The 22,211-nt window shown below is 40.4% G+C and overlaps 1 protein-coding gene across 3 annotated transcripts in view; it reads right to left on the minus strand.

The window, feature by feature from the left end:
- Positions 1-335: 335 nt before the first annotated feature.
- Positions 336-22,211, minus strand: part of SETD2 (SET domain containing 2, histone lysine methyltransferase) — an 84,266-nt gene continuing 62,390 nt past the window's right edge. The window contains exons 15-20 of one of the 3 annotated variants that reach the window (XM_024751375.1): positions 15,236-15,370; positions 12,908-13,047; positions 9,242-9,353; positions 3,220-3,300; positions 1,265-1,366; positions 336-915 (exon numbers count right to left, since the gene is read on the minus strand). In XM_024751375.1, the coding sequence (XP_024607143.1) occupies positions 754-915; positions 1,265-1,366; positions 3,220-3,300; positions 9,242-9,353; positions 12,908-13,047; positions 15,236-15,370 (732 nt within the window). In that variant the 3' untranslated portion in view covers positions 336-753. Of the gene's footprint in view, positions 916-1,264; positions 1,367-3,219; positions 3,301-9,241; positions 9,354-9,810; positions 10,718-12,592; positions 12,643-12,907; positions 13,048-15,235; positions 15,371-22,211 lie in introns of those variants that run through there. The other 2 variants (XM_024751377.1, XM_024751376.1) reach the window with 2 other exon arrangements.

Below are 22,211 nucleotides of genomic sequence, written 5' to 3' on the forward strand. Positions count from 1 at the left end.
ACCTATGGCCACCACCTCTTTTCTCTCTCAGTGCCAACACTATATACAAACATGCTTGACTAGCTTTTAGGGAACACACCTGCCAAGTTCTTTAACTGATTTTATTTTTTACATAAAAAGTTCAGTAAAAATTGGATAAAGTAAAGTGATTTTAAGCAGTAAATCAATCTTATCAACATAGCACAAGGCTGGCCGAAACCACAAGGCAGCCTGCTCTGGAATATTTACATGGTAACAAATTAAACCTTGCAGGAGAACTTAAACCATCCTTACAAAGTCTTCTGTGATCCTAGCACGCAGAGGCTTAAAAGCAAAACAAAAACCAAAAACCAGGAAAAAACAAATTATTTTCAATATATTCACATATACATTAAAATATAATACAGATCGTCAGGGTAAGGGGTTGTGGGTGGGGATGCGCATGAGTCTGTGCGCTGACAGCACCGCCAAGGAGGAGACCCAGGCTTGAGAGTGGGCTCAGGCCTGGCCAGGGTCTCAGAAGGGAAGGTCTCAAGGGCCTAAACCCTTGCCTCAGATGGCCTCTACCAACAGCTCACAACCAGGGACCGCTTATTGTAGATGGAGCTCATTTTTGTGGCTTTCAGTTGAAATCTGCAGGTTTGAATTCCCCAGGGTGATGTATCATCAGTAGCACAGCCCTGACAGTGGGGTGGGGAGAGAGGGCCCACGGGATTTCTTCTCCCCTGAGTCTCTCCTACCAGCTTGCCCATCCTCCCACCCTGGCCCTGCAGGTCACTCTAATTCAGTGTCCTCTTTGGGTTTGTAAACAGCCCCAAACTTCTGCATGTACTTCTTAATGTACTCCTTGGTTTTGTGTTTCACATTCTCATTGCACTCCAGGTCCTCGGGGTTCTTACAGTACTTCAGCTCCTTATTCATAACGCCGTGAGTCAGCTGTCCAGGACACAGGAAGAGAGATCACAGCCACCAATCAGAGTGGAAATGATTTGAGGGGGGAAGGCCAGTCTGCTGCCTCAGGCCCCTTCTCACAAAGACTGGGAGGTGAACTGGAGGGGGAGGTTGGGGCAGGCTGGTGCTGGGATCACCAGAAAGGGGAAGCTCAGCTCTCAGAGAACCGCTACCATCAAGTAGGGTACCCTCTCTTCCCAAACCTCCCCCCTCTGTTCCTGGGTCTCCAGCCTGGGCATGTGTCAAGGAAAACCCACTTTTTATGATGAAAGGGGCCCTCTAGGAAGGTATAGTTTGCCCAGAACATTGTCAGACCACAAGCAGGGGTGAATACCTTGCGAGCTAGGTGTTTGAAATCTTCAGTTGTGGTAATTCTTCCCACTTTGCAGTCAGGTTTCCGGTAAGGGTTCAGGCACTGGACGATGAACTGGGACATCTACAGGTATGGGGAGAAGAGCACACTGCTCAATAGTCCAGAGAAGGCAAGAAAGTTGTACTGAGGAAATACTTAGAATAGGCAGTAAGCCGAGCCAGCCAATCCTTCCCTTTCCCTCACTCACACTAGCTGGTGTGGACAGAAGAATGCCAGTATGCCAGTGGAATATAAGAGAAAAGAATCCTGGATCAGCCTCAAGAGGGAAAGGGCTCCCTTGGATGGACTTAGCAAGCCTCACTTGCAGATGGAGGGACAGAGCAGCAGGACTCCTTGCTGAATCTCATGGCAGCCCCAGATTTCAGCTAACAAATCTCATGTTCTTGGCATAAAGAGACTGTAGCTAAATTCTCTGGCCCCTGGAGGCAGGGCAGAGAGGGCCTTTCTGTGCTACCAGGAGGCTCAGTGATTCCAGGAAATGCAGGCATTTTGTTACTGAAGGCTACTTAGATTCTGTAAGTGTTGCACTTCATTTGATTCATACTACATCAATGTGAAGCAGAGGAACACATGATATGGCAGCTGGTTGGAGAACATCTGGGGTAAGACCCTTTTCAATACACAAATTCCCATGTCCTCCTGAGCTATCTCTGTAGTGTCTGTCCTACCCAGTGGCTCTCAAAAGAGATCCAGGCACAGGATTTCTGGAAGTATTTGTGGCGCTAAGCCACAAAGTTGACCCCAGGGGAAAAAGGGAGCGAGGAGGTCAGTGATAGCCACTTCACCAGGGAGCATCATGAACAGGGTCTACCCATCCCTGAAAGTCAGTGAGTTTTCAGACATTCAAAGAACAAGGCTATATCACAAGGTAGGCACTAAATAAACAGCTGCTAGTTGGCTGGGCTGAAATGCCAATAATCACAAAGGGACAGTGAGAAACTTAAGTTTTAACTCTAGAGAAGGCTTTTACTCAAAATTTTTCTGTGGTCTCCTGTTTCCATACTCTCCCTTCAATCCACTTCCCCAAATAAAATAGGGGATTTTATTATTCCCAGCTTACAATCCTGCAATACTCCCTGCAACTCACAGTACCAAGCAGCACAATACTGTGCAGCCTCATCGCCCAACACCCCTCACATACCGGGTGCTGCAGCCCACAGGCTCCCTGAAAGGGATGACGCCGCCTTCTGCCTCTGTGCACTCTACTGCCTGAATCACAATCCTCCTGATCTATCTAGCTAATTCCTACCCCTGACTCAAGAGCCTTTCCTGACACCCAGAACAGAGACCTCCAAGCCCTATCATGGCACATTCCTCACACAGCTGCCATTACTTTTTTTTTTTTTTTTAATGCCATTACTTATTTACAGGTCTACCTCCTCCAACAGACTATGAGCCCCTTCGGTGAACCAAGACTGGAGTTTAGAATCTGGATGCCCTGAGGCAGAAAAGGTTAGTGTCCTGAGAGCTGTACTGCACTTCCAGCAGCATAAAGACGAGCTGCTTTCTCCCAATCACTTGAGGATTAGGCAGCCACCAAATGAGATATCACAGAAAAAGAAACAGACTTTGAGCCAGAGGCCCGAGTTCAAGTCTTCTGTCCAGAGCTTGCCTTCTCTAAACCTCAAGAGCTCCTCCACCAGCATAAGAGGAATGACAATTCCGGTCTTGCCTACCTCACGCGATGTTGTGGGGACAAAATGATACAATGGATATGAAAGTGCTTATTATCCCACTGTAAAGGACCATACCAATATGTCATCACATAACAACTACACAGTCCAATCACAGAAGCAAAGAACACCCACAGGCAGGGCCACCTAGTACTACAAACAGCTGTGCACACTTAGGATGAGAAAGAAAGGGTCTCAGTTTAAGCCTTCAGAATGTAGTGTCCACATCCCACCAAACCTTACCTCTTTTCTGAATACTTCTTTGCTTTTCTTAGCCAGCTCACTGGAGGTGTCTGCTTCTGCTGTCTTAGGCTTTTTTGAGGTCTAGAAATGGAAAACACCACAGTGTGGGAATGAGAGGTCAGGTCAGTGATGCCCTGCTCTTCCAGAACCTCCTTTCTTTCCTGCAATTGGGATGCCTGACTCTTGGTATTAGAATCTTAAAGGGACATGGGCTGGAGTCAACTTAGCTGCTGTTACCACTCTCACTTCATGTTTAAATCTTGTCATCTGGCACTGGCCTCACTCCTATAAACCAAGTTCTAATTCTCTACCCTAAGTGAAAGCTACATCCTTGATGTAGTTAAACATTTGTTTCAGGGTCACCTTCTCTGCAGAGAAATGTGCTGTGTGATCTGGACCACTCAGGTCCCTGTTCTGAGCTGCAGTATCCCACACTGTCAAGAGAGGCCCAGACTCAACGGGCTCCACCTCTCCTGTCTCTGACATTCTAGGACTCCTGGACAAAGGCAAAATGATTTAGCCACATAACCATGGTCCAAATACCATGCTCCTCATCCAAGTCCCCTAGACTGTAGGAGACAGTCTCAGCATGCAAGAGAGGCTCCTTAAAGGTTGGTATCCTCGGTTCATGAATGGAAAGACTAAAGAGGTATCAAGGTGTTGCAGGGGAGGAGATGAGGGTCATGCAAGTCAGTGAACAGATGAGTAGATCCTAAGACAGAAGATACTCTGTCCCAAGATGCTAAGATGATGACAAACCTAGGAATGCTCCCTTCCAGCACTGCAAGGCGGAGGCTGCCAGTCCCCCTGCCCCGCACCCCCTGCCTGATTAGGCACTGCTGAGAGGTAAGAGGCCAGCAGCCCTGGCATTCAGAGCACCTGGCATGCAAGGCCACCTCCCCATACCTTTGCTCAACACCAGTCATCAAGCCCCTTCCTAGTAAATGTACTTCTCCATGGAAAAGATTATGAGCATTCCCCTTTGAACGCAACTCACTTCAGATGGATGTAGAAGCAGTTGGCATTACAGGTACTTCATTTTTTTGCTAGCTGCTTAGAGCACAAAATTTTTTCAACCTACCCCCACTTCTGATTCCTCTCTTTCCAGAAACAGTATGAAGGTGCTGGTGATGAAGGGACTGTTCAACTCCCTCTGCTCTGGACTGGCTCCAGAGAAAGGTGGCACTCCCCTGACTTCTGGGCTTCTATACATCAGCTTTCCCTGACTTGTTATAAAAGCTTTGCATATTTTCTACTTTTCTACTTTCTTTCTGTGGCTGTGGCAGCAGGAAAGGGAGGGCAGGGTAGAAAGAACATACAGATTCTACCTCTGGTTTTAGGAAAGAAAACGCAAATAACTCTGTTTTCAAATGTTTTGCTTTGAGATTTTGTGGTTATTTTTTCTAGCAGTAGAGAGTGTAGCTGTGCTTCACAATAAGACCTCATGTAAAAAAAAAAAAAAGACCTCATGTAGCATGGGATCAAGAATTGCCTGAATAAGCCAAGGTAATTTCAACACACCCTCAGCTGCTGTCTTGTGGATCTCAGAAATGAGTAGCAGCAGCAATGAGTACAGGAAGCCCCTTAAGGTATAACAATGATCTCAAGGCTCTGGCTCCTACAGAGGAGGCCAGGCTCTCAGTGAGGGCACTGTGTAAACAGGAATGTTCTGCTTCCCTCTGAACGGGGTATGTGTTCAGAAAGCTAAATAATTCCAGTGCATTTCTAATTTAATCTCTGACTTGGTGAGGTTGTAGGGCTTTAAAAACACACAATCCCCTGAGCTCTCTCTAGGAGCTTTCCTGGTCCAGAAGAACTTGAGGTATCAGAAACACTACACAAGATTCAACCTAAATTCTGCAACACATGAACCTGTACACACCAATTAAAAGGTTAAGAAAGAAAGATCCTTGAAAATAATAAAAACTCAGTATATTCTGTTTTGAAGTTGCCACCACCTTTGGTAACAAAAAGAGCAAAATAATTTCAGTTTGGTTCTAGATCAGGTACTATATACCACACCTTAGTTTGTCAAATGAGGCATGGGAGAGGGGGTGCAGGAAGTGAGAGGACAGGAACAAATCATCTCTACGACACTTTCAAGAAACTAGCAGGCCATTCCTTGCCTCTTCCATATCCACTTGTTTGCTTAGCCCCAAATGATGCCTCTCAGATGCCTTTGCATGCATCTTCAACATCTCCATTCTTAGTTCCTCACTTTGCCTAAACTATTAAAATACTCTTCAATCTGATCTCCAATGCTACCAATCTCACCTTTTCAAATGGGCCTGTTTCACTCAAGGAACACATATTTGATTGCCTGTCTTGCTGCTTTAAAAGCATCCACTGGCTTTTAAGCATACAATAATCACATTGGTAGGACACCAAGATCTTAGACAATTTAAATCTGACCTACTTTTCCATATTTTTGTCTTGCTCACTACCTACCCCATATGTATCTAAATTCTCACCATAACCAAATTATTTTTATTGTTCCCTATATAGGCTCTGTCTTGTACTGACTTCATACCTTTGCAAAAATGGCTTTATTTGTCCAGAATCCTCTTTTCTGCTCACCTTAGCTATAGGTAAAATCATGTTTTCTGTGACATATCACTAGTGCATTTTCTTAGACCATTAATCACTGTGCTCCCATAGCATTCTGTACATACTTCTACTACAGCAATTATCCCGTTGTGTTCTTGGTTTATAGATGTGGTTATTTCCTTAGATTGAACTTCATGAAGATTAGTACTCAGATTTATTTCTCTTTCTATCTGTAATACCTTACACAAGGCCTGTGAATTACTGAAAATTTACAATGTTACAGTCTTCATCTCCAAGGGCTTTAAAATCTAAATGAAGGCCCTAAAGATGGGAAAAAAAAAATTGGAGCATAAGGAATAAACACATAACCCATAGGCATCCTTCTCCTGTCTGAGATGCTAGCTAGGTGAATACAGTAGTAAACTGGTTAGGAAGGTTAGATCCAAATAAGTCCCTGGCTATCCACCTCAGACTAGGTCCTAATGATAGAGACAACGGTCTAGAAAGAAATCCAAAGACTGATACCTCAAGCCTTTGACTTGTGCATCATGGCAAGGTTGGTTGGAATATCAAAACTCATTTGTTCCTTCATAAACTATCAAAGGGTTAATAACAAAATAGATGACTTCATTTATATTTTCTCATTAGAAATACAAGAAAAGGTAAAGCTGACAAGTCAGAGACAAAAGCCTAAGAAGCTAAGATAGAGAGTGAATGAACATCCAGATAGTTTTTTACTGGAAGCACATGACAGTTATGGGTTTTTTTCCCCTTAGGTACCTGTCTCTATAAAAACTCTCCCACAGAAACTTCATACACTGCCAGCAGAAATGTACAATGATATAGCAACTTTAGAAAACAGTTTGACAGTTTCTTAAAAAGTTAGACAGAGACAGTCTAACTTTGATCCAGCAATTCCACTCCTAGGTATCTACCCAAGAGAACTGAAAATGTATGTCCAAAGATTTGTTCACAATTGTTCATATACCATTATTCATAACAGCCAAAGAGTGGAAACAACCCAAATGTCCATCAACTGGTGAATGGATAAATAAAATGTGGCACATCTAATACAATGGGATATTATTCAATGCTAAAAAGAAACGAGCTACCAAGCCATGAAAAGGCATGCAAGAACCTTAAATGTATATTGCTAGGTGAATGAAGCAAATGTGAAAAGGCTACAAGTCCAAATATGTGACATTCTATAAAAGGCAAAACTGGAGAAAGTAAAAAGATCAGAGATTGTCAGGGATAGGGATGGGGATGGGGGGAGGCGGGGAGAGAGGATGAGATGAATAGGGGGAGCACAGAGATTTTCAATGCAGTGAAACTATTCTGTAGATGATAATGGTGGATACATGCCATTATACATTTGTCAAAACCCACAGAATGTACAATACCAAGAACACTAATGTGAACTACAGACTTTGAGTGATAATAATGTAGATTCACTGATTGCAATAAATGTATCATACTCCGGCAGGCTGTTGATAGTGGAGGACGCTATGCATGTGTGATGACAGGGGGTGTATGGAAACTCTGTACTTTCTGCTCAAATTTAAAGGGAACCCAAAACTGTCTGAAAATAAAATATATTAAGAAAAAGAGGTATATAAGGACCTTTTCAGACAAACAAAAATGAGACAGCTCATCACAATTAGACCTGAAATACTCAAAGTATTAAAGGAAATTCTTCAGACTGGGAATTCCCTGGTGGTCCAGTGGTTAAGAATCCGCCTTCCAATGAAGGAGACACAGGTTCGATCCCTGGTCAGGGAACTAAGATCCCACATGCCACGGGGCAACTAAGCCCACAAACCGCAACTACTGAGCCCACGTGCCATAACTAGAGAGAAGCCCGTGCACTGCAACGAAGAGCTTGCACGCCTTAACGGGAAGATTCCTACATGCCGCAACTAAGACCTGACGCAGCCAAATAAATTTTTTAAATAGTGGATAGAATTTATAAAAAAAAAAAAAAAAAAGGAAATTGTTCAGACTAAAGGAATGCTAAATATAATGCTGAAGAGAGAAAAACATTTCCCCCAAAGTGAATAAAATATAAAAGGAGGTATGGATTTGTTTCCACTTTCCTTCTCACTCCCATTCCTTCCTTCCCTCTTCTACCTCTTTCCACTGACTTAACTAGTTAAGTGTCTCTTATTTTCAAAATTAAATACTATTCAAATCTTAGAGCATAGATATATTGTCTTGATTTCATTCAAGACACCACATTCTTGGAGACAGTGAGTCCTGTTCCAAGTGGAAAAGGATAAAAATTTTTAATTCAAGCATTGAGAGTCACACTGATTCACATGACCTCTAATCCCGATTACTCTCTTGTTAGAAGGAGAGACGAGGAATAAGCTCTCTTTCGCTTTACTCTAGAATAGTATTTCCAGAGTAAAATATCTCAGTTGCAAATCTTAAAAAAAGGGGGGGCCCAGTTATACTTTTTTGGTGAGGTTTTTTTTTTTTTGCTGTACGTGGGCCTCTCACTGCTGTGGCCTCTCCTGTTGTGGAACACAGGCTCCGGACGTGCAGGCTCAGCGGCCATGGCTCACGGGCCCAGCCGCTCCGTGGCATGTGGGATCTTCCCGGACCAGGGCACGAACCCGTGTCCCCTGCATCGGCAGGCGGACTCTCAACCACTGCGCCACCAGGGAAGCCCCTTTGGTGAGGTTTTAATGCAACCAGTTTAACTTCTGTCCAGACCCACCAATCCCAAAATGGCAGGACATTAAAGCAAATGAAGAAAGACTGCAGTTGAACAGAAAAAACACATTTAAAAGAAACATAACATTAAGAAGAATGCTGTAATCTACAGGGAAAGAGCTAAGATATATTAAAGGAAGTTATAATGGAATAAGAATACTATGATTCTATTTGTATGTTTAGAATGAAAAGAAAGAAAAACACCTGTGTGTGTTTTCCACAAAGGTCTGGAAGAACATACAACAAAGCAAGGTTTTGCAACTTTGGCACTACTGACATTTGGGCCAGTTCTTTGTTGTGGGGGATTATCCTGTGCACTCTAAGATGTTTAGTGACTTGTCTGGCCTCTGTACACACTAGAAGCTAGTGGCATCTCCACAGCTGTAACAACCAAAAATGTCTCTAAATATTATCAAAAGTCTCCTGAGGAGCAAAACTGCTCTTGGTTGAGAACCTGTGCACTAAAAAGTTAACAGTATTTATCTCCGGAGAGGGAAGTATGATGAAAGGAGAGCAACTAAATAGAAATTAAGAGCTTTTATTTTTTCTTCTATATACTGTACTTCTTGGTACTTGGACGTCCTACCACCCCCAAGCATTTTTTATATGCATAATTTTTATATGCATTTTTTATATGCATAATTCTCCAGAACAATAAGAAAAATAGAATTCCAAGATAACATGGCTACTGACTCTACAAAATGAGAAGACAAAGAATCCCAAATGATCAGGAAACATATCTGTAAGCCACACTCACCTTCATGGGATTTTCATCATATGTTGGGGTTCCCAGGTCCATCTCAGCTTCATGCTCAAGGCTGGCATCATCTCCTGGGCTTTCCCAAGTAGGAGGATCCCACTGAGTCTGCCTAGAAGAAGGTAAGAACAGCCATGCTGTCATGGCCAGAAAACAGAGAACTCTGGCATAGGTATCTCTGCTCATATATACATAATATACAACATGCAATGAAACAGAACAAGTCAGCTCCATAAGACAGAGACATTCTTCCCAGCAGCAATGATTCTATCCCATAGACATACATTGTTTTTAGCCCACTGTATTTCTGTAGCCAATGCTGTGGCAACATTTGCTGGGTATCAAAGACAACAGTAAAACCAAACATCTTTGTCTCTCACCTGATTATTAATGTTCTGAAAACAGGATTCAGCAAAGTCTAAGGAAAGTACATGGAGTAGGTGCCTGCCTATGCCACCCCTCTGCAGGTGATCAACCATGATTGTACCTAGCATGTACCTGGAGCAACGTAAAATAAATCACAACACCCTCCTCACAATCCTTGATCATGTGAGAAAACCGTTCCTTGCCTTAGGAGTCTTCTTGTTTGTAGTTTTGCTCCTCTGGCTTGATGACTTACAGCATGGAAAAGATGTACAGGTTAAAAACTTGTGTCCTCTGCTAAAAATATTTTCAGCTGGCTACAAAAAAAGAGTTCAACCACATTAACTCTTTGCATGCTTTTTTTTTTGGCCACGCCACATAGCTCTTGGGGATCTTAGCTCCCGACCAGGGAATTCCCTCATTGCATGTTTATGGCTGTTTTGAAAGTTAGCAGGCAAAGATGGTTTTGTTTTTGTTTTGTTTTTAAAGCTAGATCTGTGAAGTAACATATGGAAGTAAGGAAATTCTATTCAGGAGTCAGAAGTCAGCTGTCACAGAAAATGCTCTAAGGGGAATCACTTAAAACGTCAAAAGCCTCCAAGAAGCTAGCGACATATCTGACAGGTCTATCCTGCCATTACAGTCTTGTGCTTTCCTACCACAGCAATCTTTAGTTAGCAACATTAAAGGCATTTGATGTAAATTAGTTTTGCAGATGATTATGAAAGTAGGTTTATCTCTGACCGACAGAACTAATTATAAAATGGGCTCAAGATTTCTATTGTAATCAAAGAACCACAAGCAGCTGTGGGTTTTATTATGGGAATTAAACAGGAGGTATTGTGCTCTTAGGTGCTAAGGAAAACCTTGAAAAAAGATGGAAAAATTACACACATAAATAAGAAATATAATTTTTTTTTTTGAAAAGTGATAGTCCATTATAAAGCTTCCTTTGGTATTGAAAAAACAAAGTTCTGGTAGAATTCGCAGACACTGGTTTTTAAAGTCACAACTTTCAGTTAGCAGCATAACAAGGGCTTGTTTCTTTGGGTTTTTTTTTGCTGCATTGGGTCTTCACTGCTGCGCGTGGGCTTTCTCTAGTTGCGGCAAGCGGGCTTCTCATTGTGGTGGCTTCTCTTGTTGTGGAGCACAGGTTCTAGGCATGCGGGATTCAGCAGTTGTAGCATGTGGGCTCAGTAGTTGCGGCACACGGGTCCCAGAGCATGCAGGCCTCAGTAGTTGTGGCGTGTGGGCTCATTAGTTGTGGCGTGCGGGCTCTAGAGTGCAGGCTCAGTAGTTGTGGCACACACACGGCATGTGGGATCTTCCCGGACCAGGGATCAAACCCATGTCCCCTGCACTGGCAGGGGGATTCTTAACCACTGTGCCACCAGGGGAGTCCCAAGGGCTTGTTTTATAAAGGTGTTTTTATGGGCATAATGAAGACCTTTCTAAGTAGAATACATAAAGGGAAAATATTTGACTGCATGTAATTTTTAACTTCTTCATGTCACAAGACATTACAAACAAAAACATTTGCAATATTCTTTTTTTTTGCGATACGCGGGCCTCTCACTGTTGTGGCCTCTCCTGATGCGGAGCACAGGCTCCGGATGCGGAGGCTCAGTGGCCATGGCTCATGGGCCCAGCCGCTCCGCAGCATGTGGGATCCTCCCGGACCAGGGCACGAACCCTGCATCGGCAGGCGGACTCTCAACCACTGCACCACCAGGGAAGCCTGCAATATTCTTGATAAACAGATTAACAATGCTGACAGAAAATGGGTAGATGCCCCAAACAAGCAATTCACAAAAGATACAAATAGCTAATAATCTAATGAAGACGTTCCATCTCAAAAATAAAAGAACTGAAAATAAAAATAAGATTTCTCATCTACTATTTTACATGAGTTAAAGAACCTACATGAAGAAAAAGGCACTTTTGTGTACCTTTTGTGGGAGTCTAAATTGGTACGATTTTTTTTTTAATGGTAAGCTGACAATACTTATCAACTTAAAATGTGTATCTCTTTTGATCAAATATTTTGCCTCTAAGAATCTGCCTGAAGAAGGCAGTAAGATTAGTATTAGTGTCTGTAAGGATGTCCAGGTTTAGAGTTATATATAAAATAGTGAAAATCCATCAATCAGGGTGGGTTAAACAAAATTTGGTATAGCCATACAGAAGAGCAGGGGTTAGGCAAACTTCTTCTATAAAGGATCAGAGAGTAAATACCCTTGACCTTGTGGACCAAATGATCTCTGTCACAACTAGTCTACTGTCATTGGAGTATGAAAGTAGCCATCAACAATTCCTAAATAAATGGGTGTGGCTCTGTTCCAAAAAAACTTTATTTACCAAAACAAGTAGCCCATTGACATAGTTTGCTGAGCCCTGCAACAAATAAGCAAGTATTAAAAATAATGTAGTTTTTCATTAATTGGTACAGAAAGTTCTATAAATAGATTGGTAAACAAAGCAGATGACAAAATATGCACCCCAAAAACTCACATTATATACCAATGAATACATACATACACACACAGAAAACACATATATTCACATAAAGCTATCTGCCTAAAATATATTTGCTTAATTCTAAGAAAAAGATAAATCAGGTTTTTTATATAAATTGCAGGAGTCATCAAACTATGGCTCACGAACCAAATAAAGTTTTATTGAAACAGAGACATACCCATTCATTATGTATTGTCTATGGCTGCTTATACAACAATAGAAGAACTGAACAGTTGTGACAAAGAATGTTTGGCAAGCAAAGCTTAAAATATTTATTATCTGGCCTTTTACAGAAAAGGTTTGCCCATGACCCCTGATTATCTACAATGTTAGATGAAATCATTACCATTTTCTAAAAAAATTCCTTGGTTTGGGATTTCCCTGGTGGCACAGTGGTTGGGACTCCACGCTCCCAACGCAGGGGGCCCCAGTTCAATCCCTAATTAGGGAACCAGATCCCACATGCTGCAACTAAGAGTTCACATGCCTCAACTAAGGAGCCCGCCTGCTGCAACTAAGACCTGGCACAACCAAATAAATAAATAAAATAAAATAAATTCCTTAGTTTTCTCCAAGAGTCTTGCAGATTAAAAACACCAGAACATACCTAAAAAGGACCAGTCTAAAGTATGTCATAACATTTATGATGGGATTCTGGAAAACCAGTAGCCCTCAGGCACAGTTAACAGCTAATAACAAGTCTATAACCATAAAACTCCCCTTACAGTGGCAGCTTCTTTGACCAACTGAAAGCTGATTTGGGGATGCTCAGACAGCTCTTCTTACCTTGTGATCACATGGTAGTAGTAAATCTTCCCTTCTGGGTCTCGGGCTGTCTTCCAGTTGGGAGGTAAGACAATGGTTTTTGGTTTGGGAGGAGATGGGGGTGGTAAATCCAAGAGATTATTTGTCACAACCATTTCAGGCTAAAAAGACACACAAGTTCTTGATCAGTGACATTTCTTTTAATCTGGCTGAGAAGGACAAAAATAGTCTACTTAAGCAGTATGTAAAAACATACATCTTCCTCTTCTTTTAAAAAAAGATAAAAAGTAAAGGTACAATCTGGGAAATGATCAGAGACAGTGTATATGAAGAGCTTTAGGGATCTATCAGAAAATTCACAGCAGGCTTCGAGTTCACCATCCAATACACCATATTTAAAAATATTCAGCAGCTCATTATGTAGAACAATATTTTTCAACCTTAAAAAAACCAATGCTAAATGGCATATAACCAACTCCAAGATACCAATTAGCTGAATGGGCTTTAGATAGAAGCAAATATGATAAAATGTTAACATTTATCCATTATATATTTTTTGTATGTTTGAAACTTCATATTTATATTTAAAAAATATAGAAATGGATGAACAGCTTGTTTTTCAGTTTAATTGAAAAAAATTTTCTAAACAAATAGCTTTTAAAAATTTAATGCCACATTTTGAAAAACATAAAAACTTCATAATCACTGTTATAAACTGAATTGTGCTTCCCCCAAATTCATATGAAGCCCTAACCCCCAATGTGATTGTATTTGAAGACAGCACCTTTAAATAGGTAATTAAGGTTAAATGAGGTCTCGAGAGTGCGGCCCTAATGCAACAGGACTGGTGTCCTTATAAGAAGTGGAAGAGGCATCAGGGAATGTGCGCAGAGAAAAGACCAGGTGAGGGCACAGTGAGAAAGCAGCCATCTGCAAAACAGGAGCAGCCTCAGGAGACAGCAAACCTGCTGACACCTTGATTTTAGACCTGCAGGCTCCAAGACTATGAGAAAATTAATTTCTGTTAGTTAAGCTACGTAGTCTGTGGTATTTTGTTAAAGTAGCTCTAGTAAACTGATAATATAATCACGATAAGGATATATACTCTTAATTGTTCATTCTATGTAATCCAGTTAATAAAGAAAAAAACTTCCAACTTTACCTTTGCTTGAGCAGTTAAAGAGGAACCTAAGATCCCAGGCTCAGATAAAACATGGCCACTTTTAAGCAAACCTAAGTCTCCGAGCATTGCTGCTTTGTGCATACCCCCCAAGCCTTACTTCACAGAGCTGCTTTTTGTTGGCCACACTTAAGTTTCCACTTCCTCCATTCCTGTAGTCCTCTATCTAGCCTATAAGGTGATCTCTTTCCCCTAAGCTTTTGTGTCACTTAAGAATATTCCAAATTATTCAATATCTATTAGATTACCAATCCTTCTCCAATTTGAGAATAATTTTTTTCCCCTCCTCAAATTCTACCTGCATATTTCATGACACTAAACGCTGACTACTTTTAGTATTATTCATTGTGATCCTCATCTCTCTTACTGGAATGTCAGCTTTTAAGCACAGGAATGGAATCTTACGTTTGTTTTCAAAATGCCTAGAAGGACCCAATTCACAGCAAGCCCTCAAATACCTGCCATACACACTGTCTTATTTCTAAGTGTTTCACATGTAGTCTTTTTACTCCATCTCCACCAACTGCCCTACTTATCGAAAGCCACCAGAATGCAACAAGAGCCTTCTCTGGAAATGTCAGTATTCTAACCTGCTAATTTGTTCATGTTAGTTTCTCAACTGCTTCTAGTGCCAGCTCCTATTTCCTATTTCATCTAAAAACAGCATTTCATCAAGATTTCATCATATCCTTCTACATAGGTTGCAGAATACCAAAAACTTCTTTCAATATATATTGTACAACATGTAAAGTGAACTATATCATTCAATTTTATATCTCTAGCCCTCAGTACAATATCATAGTCTAGTTCTCCATAAATAATGATGGAGCTAGTCTAGAAAACTATTACTTCAGAAATTCATAGCAAAGTGTAAGAATACAAGATCAGTCAGTTTAAATTACAAATAAAAAGGATCCTAAGGGCAAAGTACATATAAATTAACATAGCTGTAAGTTCCACAGAATTTTTTTTAATTGACAGAACTGTCGTGTAGTGCTCCCTCAGAGTCCATAGACACTTGAGTGAAATTGGAGACTACAAAAATTTTTATAAAAACAAACAAAAAAAAAAGGAGTAAAAAACCCCCTAACTAAACCAAACAAAAAGTAATCTTTCTAAAGATAAGGTAGGTAGCCAAGGAGAGTTTTAGCAACCAAAATATTTCTTACTGGCTGTAAGGGCTGAGGCTGCCCTGGTGCAACTATTGTAGTCACGGCTGTGGCTGGCTGTACCACCACTCCTTGTGGGTGAGCTGTGAAAATCTGTTGTCCCTGGATGTACTGAAGACTTGGCTGGGCATAACTCTAAAAGATAAAATGAAGAAATTCACAATTTATAGTTTTCTAGCTCTTAATAAGCAGTATCTGACTTCCAAGTTGACAAATCTTATTGGAAGATACACCCATTAATTTTTTTTTAACTTTAAATGTGAATATTTTACTACAAATGTGTAAAACTATCTTTTACTTCAAACTCTTTTTTTCTTTTTTGAATAATTCCCCAGTCATTTACTTACTTTGATTTTACTTTATCATAAAAAGTTAGAAAACTTTTTTGAGGTGGAGGCGGGGATGGGGGTGGGGTGGAGTACTCATGAAACCTGTCTAATTGTTTGGCTTCAATGAGACTTGAGTAACAACTGAAGGGCTACTCCTAGGATACCTGAGAAAGAGCTCCACACAATGCTCTTTACAAAGAGCGTTTTAACTACCAACTCCTAATAACTAACAGCTTGTTTTGTTTTGTTTTGTTTCTTTGCAGTATGCAGGCCTCTCACTGCTGTGGCCTCTCTCGTTGCGGAGCACAGGCTCCGGATGCACAGGCTCAGCGGCCATGGCTCACGGGCCCAGCCGCTCCGCGGCATGTGGGATCCGCCCGGACCAAGGCACGAACCCATGTCCCCTGCATCGGCAGGTGGACTCCCAACCACTGCACCACCAGGGAAGCCCTAACAGCTTGTTTTGACTGGAAAAGGTAAAAAAGAGTGATCCACAGTAGAGGAAGCTGAAGGTGATCAAATTTTAAACTAGTCTTCTAGCTTTTTGTAGGCTTCTATAAGAAAGACAGCGAAATTCAATATATCTAAAATCCTTATGACACACTGATTTATATATATAGTGCTTTATCAAGCAGAAAAGCCCTTTTGCATATATTATCTCACTCAATCCTGACCACCATCAGAGGTGGGTGTATCTCCTACACCTGGAGTTATATAACAAATAAGTACCATGGCTAGCTAGGACTTAAACCTACTCTGAAATTACGATAGAAAAACTGTTTAAAGAAGTGGCAAGAAGCCCTGAAAACAACCTTGTTTTGTTAAAAGGTGATGACTACCAAGGAGCTGAACAGATACGTATTTAAGGACAGATTTTGACCCTATAAACTGAGATTCTATCAGGTGAAATGATTCAGAAGTATTAATTGATAAGTACTCAAAATACAAAATATAATCAAAATATAATTATTCCAAATGATACCAGTAAAGACCCAAGGAGTCTGAATAGGTAAATGTAGCTGCCCGGCAGATTTCTGGATGAATAATTACTGAGAAGACACACAGAAAGAGGAAGAATACAATACTTGATTCAGTATTGCAAACAGCTTAATCTACACATTATCATAAACCAGATTCAATGCTAACTGTCAAAGCAGAATTGTCAGAATAGTATCACAAAGCTGAGAGAAAAATGTATACCTCAGAAATATTTTCATCTCTAGGTATTTGGATACAAGATGGGAAATATGTGCAACATCAAAAATTTTGTAGAAATTTATCTCCTCACCTAACTCCTGTCCCAAAGCCTGAAATTTGATTAAATCCAAAACACTTTTCAACACTGACATATAACCAGACAATACTGAATCAGAAGTCAGTACCAAAGAAGTATTAGCAACAAAGATGACCAAATACTGCTTAAAAAATTAAAAAGCATACTCTAAAGATAAAATATAAATAATTCTTAAAGTTCTTCTTTAACTTTGATAAAATAAACCATAAAACAAAACATATCTAACTGGGCTCTATTCTATGATCACCAATCTATCTGGAAAGTTAAGTTTCCAAGGAAGTTTCTAAGGGCCGACGCCCAGAAGGAAGCATCCTCAAGAGCCAAGTTACTGTGCATGTAGGAGGTTAACACGTATGTGCTGGTAACCCTGATTCTGAGTAGAAACAGTTTCTGGGAGGCTGAAGAGGACAGATGGATAAACTGGAATTTTCCCAACCCACTAAGCCAAACACCAGATACTGTAACGAATCCCAAATTTAATTTCTTCCTGACCCACTCTCCTAATCTAATCTATCGGCAAATTCCGTTAGCTCTGCATTTTTTATATATGTATGTACATGTGCACGTCTATCTGTATGTATGAGTTTATACATATGTGTATGTGTGTGTGTATATATATATATATATAAAATAAAGTCTGATCATTTCTTACATCTCTCCTTCTACTATTCCAGTATAAGTGGCCATATTCTCTTGCCTAGATTACTCAACAGTCTTTTAACTGATCTCCCTACTTCTGCCCTTGACTCGCACAATCTCTTCACCCAGAGTAACCAGAGCGAGTCTCTTAAAATACGTCAAATCACGCCAGTCCGCTGTAACTGCTCCAGTGGATTTTCACATTATTCAGACTAACAGCCCAAATCCTCACAAAGCCCTGACCATCTTGTTCCTCTCCAAGGCCTTGACCTCATTTCCTACTACAGGTATACCTCAGAGATATTGTGGGTTCAGTTTCAGAACATGCAATAAAGTGAATATTGCAATAAAAAGTGAATCACATGAATATTTTGGTTTCCCAGCACATATAAAAGTTATGCTTCACGATACTGTACTCCATTAAGTGTACAGTAACATTAGGTCTAAAAAACAATGTACATACCTTAATTTAAAAATGCTTTACTGCTTAAAAATGCTGACCATCCTCTGAGCCTTCAGAGAGTCATGATCTGTCTGCTGGTGGAGGGTCTGGCCTCGATGTTGATGGCTGCTGACTGGGTGGCTGTGGCAATTTCTTAAAATAAGACAATGAAGCTTTTGCCACATTGACTGACTCTTCCTTTCACCATTTCTCTAGAGTACGTGATGCTATTTGATAGCATTTTACCCACAGTAGAACTGCTTTCAAAATTGGAGTCAGTCTTCTTAAACTTGCCTCTGCTTTATCAACTAAATATATGTAATATTCTAAATCCTCTGATATCATTTCAACAATCTTCACAGCCTCTTTACCAGGAGTAGATTCCATCTCAAGAAACTACTTTCTTTTTTGCTCATCCATAAGAAGTAACTCCTCATCCATTCAAGTTTTATCATGAGACTGTAGCAGCTCAGTCACATCTTCAGGCTCTGCTTCTAATTTTAGTTCACTTGCTATTTCTACCACATCTGCAATTACTTCCACCACTGAAGTCTTCAACCCCTCCAAGTTACCAATTAGAGTTGGAATCAACTATATCTTCTGGATAACTTGCTGCAGTTTCTACATGAGCACTTGCTGCTTCACCTTGCACTTTAATGTTGCAGAGATGGCTTCTTTCCTCCAACCTCATGAACCAACCTCTGCTAAGCTTCAAACTTTTCTTCTGCAGCTTTCTCCCCCATCTCAGCCTTCATAGAACTGAAGAGAGTTAGGGACCTGGTTCTGGATTAGGCTTTGGCTTAAGGGAATGTTGTGGCTGGTATGATCTTCTATCCAGACCACTAAAACTTTCTTCATATATATCAGCAATAAGGCTGATAAGACTATTTTGCTTTCTTATCAATTTCCTTCAAGAACTTTTCCTTTGCATTCACAATTTGGCTAACTGGCACAAGAGGCCTAGCTTTTGGCCTATCTCAACTTTCAACTTGCTTTCCTCACTAAACGTCATCATTTCTAGGTTTTGATTTAAAGTGAGAGATGTATGACTCTTCCTTTCACTTGATATTTAGAGGCCATCGTAGGGTTATTAATTGGCCTAATTTTAATATTATTTTGTCTCAGGGAGTAGGGAGGCCCAAGGAGAGGGAGAGAGATCGGAAAATGGCCAGTCGGTGGAGCAGGAAGAACACAACACTTACTGATGAAGCTCGCTGGCTTATATGGGCTCAGTTCATGACACCCCAAAACAATTACAATAGTAATGTCAAAGATCACTGATCACAGCTCACCATAATAATAATGAAAAAGTCTGAAATAGTGCAAAAATTATCAATTTGTGACACAGAGACACGAAGTAAGCCAATGCTATTGGAAAAATGGCACCAACAGACTTAATTTGACACAGGGTTGCCACAAACCTTCAATGTGTAAAAAATGCAGTATCTGCAAAGCACAATAAAATGAGGTGTGCCTGTACTGTCACCTTAACTCATTTGGAAAAGGAAAGGCTTCACAATTATATCACACATTTTGAATGACAAACATTTCATATCCTGATTTTGAAAAAAAAAATTTTAAAGATAGATCAAGATACTAATTTTGAGAACTGTCAACAGGATGAAACATGTTATCTTCAGAGTGATCAAGAGGTTAAACACCCAAATCTACAATAGAAAAATGCTAATATTTTGGAGGGTAAAATTTCTTTGACCCTCAGTGAAACTAGGTTCATGAAGAATTTATCTGACAAGATCACAGTTGTGTAAGGCTTATCATGGAGACACTCTAAAAGATTCAATTAATGTGTAATAAAGCTGTGGTTTCTTTAGTATGAAAAGTCTGGCTACAAATGCTGGTTGTGAGATAACTTCTAAACTGAAATGGCATTACCCAGCTTGATCATTCCCTGTATTTACTAGATATGGCTCCAGACAAATTATATCTGTTTCTAAAGTGCAAAGATATATTTAAAGGGTAACAATTTATCAACAGGAGAGAATGTTACACATACTGAAAATAATTCCCAAAGGAAATGCAATGCCAAAAACATCTTAACAATATCACCGCAAAAAAAAAAAAAAAAACCCACAAGAAACATTTTCTAAACAAACAAAAACACCCAAAATTGCAACATTCATTTGCAGATATAGTGTTTGAAACTCAAACTGTCAAACAGTAAAGGGAAAATAAACATTTTCTAGGGTTCTGTAGTGCCTACCCAAACTAGCTGACAATCATACGCCAAAGCCGAAACAATTAACAGCAATAAAAAGGGGAAACTGGTTTGCAGTCCCACTGAAATAATACAAAAGATGTACACATTTGTGAGATATATCCAAATAGCATGTGCCTGCAAAATTTATCCATTTACTGGAAGAAAGTCTGTTGGAGATTGGCTCTACCTACAAGGGACTTGAAATTATACAAAACACAAATCCAGTCTAGAAATATCTTTAAAATGTGACTTCTAATGGGAATTTTAAGAGAGGGTCCAATATGTTATAGAGGGGAAAACATAATTGTTCTGCTCCCACTTCTAAAGGGAAAAAAACAGCTATTACTTTATATCTGAGTCACTTCACTTATGTGAACAATTTATAGTCTAAGCACTCAATTTTTTGAGATGTAATTTAGTGTAACTTTTTAAGAATAGGTCACTCTAATGTCACAAGACCACTATAAAGCACATGGCCTCAGTTAAAACGGAGCTTGTATGTCTAATAAGCAGCTGTGGCAAAAAATTAAAGTCACCTTCTGATAACACAACTGCTCCAAACTTCAAAGATACTGCATATGTACACATACAAATTTTTATTATGCCATATCACATGCTACTTCATTGTCAAGGTTATTATACCTTATTATAGCTTATACCTATAATTATACCTCAGCTCATGTTGGTATGGTTGATATTTGATTTGAACAACACAGGCCTCAACATAGACCAGATATTATGAGCCAGACACCAGATAGATGACCTTGATCAGCTGTAATTCACAGCCCACTAATGTCAATACTCTCAGTATTAAGGTAACTAAGTAAGAACTATAATTAAACCTTCAAAGTATATGGTGCTTTAAATTTATCATTACTAACATCCATTATCTCATACAAACCTCAACCACTCTGAGGCATTCTGCTCATTTAATAAATGAGAAAACTAAAACTGAAGAATCTAAGTGCCTGTCTCCAGGACACACAGTAAGTGACAGACTAGGACTTAAAATACACATGCTAACAACATGCTCTATGCTTCTCATTACCCAGAGTTGAACATCATCTCTGATCAACTAATCTCATAAAGGGAAGCAGAGTCTGAACCATCTTAGTCCATGTATCAACTACTCTAGCACACAAAAAGCAGATTAGGGAGTCAATAAATGACTCCTTGGTAGGAACAGACTGAAAACTGGAAATAAAATTGTAATACTTGGGCTTCCCTGGTGGCACAGTGGTTGAGAGTCCGCCTGCTGATGCAGGGGACATGGGTTCGTGCCCCGGTCCTGGAGGATCCCACATGCCGCGGAGCGGCTGGGCCAGTGAGCCATGGCCGCTGAGCCTGCGCATCCAGAGCCTGTGCTCCGCAACGGGAGAGGCCACAACAGTGAGAGGTCCGTGTACAAAAAAAAAAATTGTAATACTTGAGTCTTAAGGCTATGACTAAACCCTAGAGAAATCTTTCGCTCACTGGGATGGAAAAATAAATTCTATTTTAGAAGAACAACCATAAGATCACTGAGCTCTCTAAAGAGTCTTTAATTCTGTAGGAGGCAGAATTATGCATAACAAACACCACCACCAACAACAATAAAAAGCTAAGAAATTGATAGTCAATAACCAATAATGCCCACTTTCTTGCCTGCTGTATTTAGCCCTATAACATTAATTTTAAGCCAAACATGAAAGGAAAAACACACACAAAAAAAACTAAGTATAAGAATGTTCAGTGCAGTACTATTTATAATTATGAAAAAGAACTTTCAATTTAAACAAGTACCCCAGGAAAATGGATAAACAGCGACCTTATAAGCAAATGTGGTATTATACAGACGTTAAAATGTGTATGTGGGGCTTCCCTGGTGGCGCAGTGGTTGAGGGTCCACCTGCCGATGCAGGGGACACGGGTTCGTGCCCTGGTCCAGGAAGATCCCACATGCCGTGGAGTGGCTAGGCCCGTGAGCCATGGCCACTGAGCCTGTGTGCTCGGAGCCTGTGCTCCGCAACGGGGGAGGCCACGACAGTGAGAGGCCCACGTACCGCCAAAAAAAA

The sequence above is a fragment of the Neophocaena asiaeorientalis genome, unplaced genomic scaffold, assembly GCF_003031525.2.
Source record: "Neophocaena asiaeorientalis asiaeorientalis breed wild unplaced genomic scaffold, Neophocaena_asiaeorientalis_V1.1 scaffold221, whole genome shotgun sequence".
NCBI lineage: Eukaryota > Metazoa > Chordata > Mammalia > Artiodactyla > Phocoenidae > Neophocaena > Neophocaena asiaeorientalis.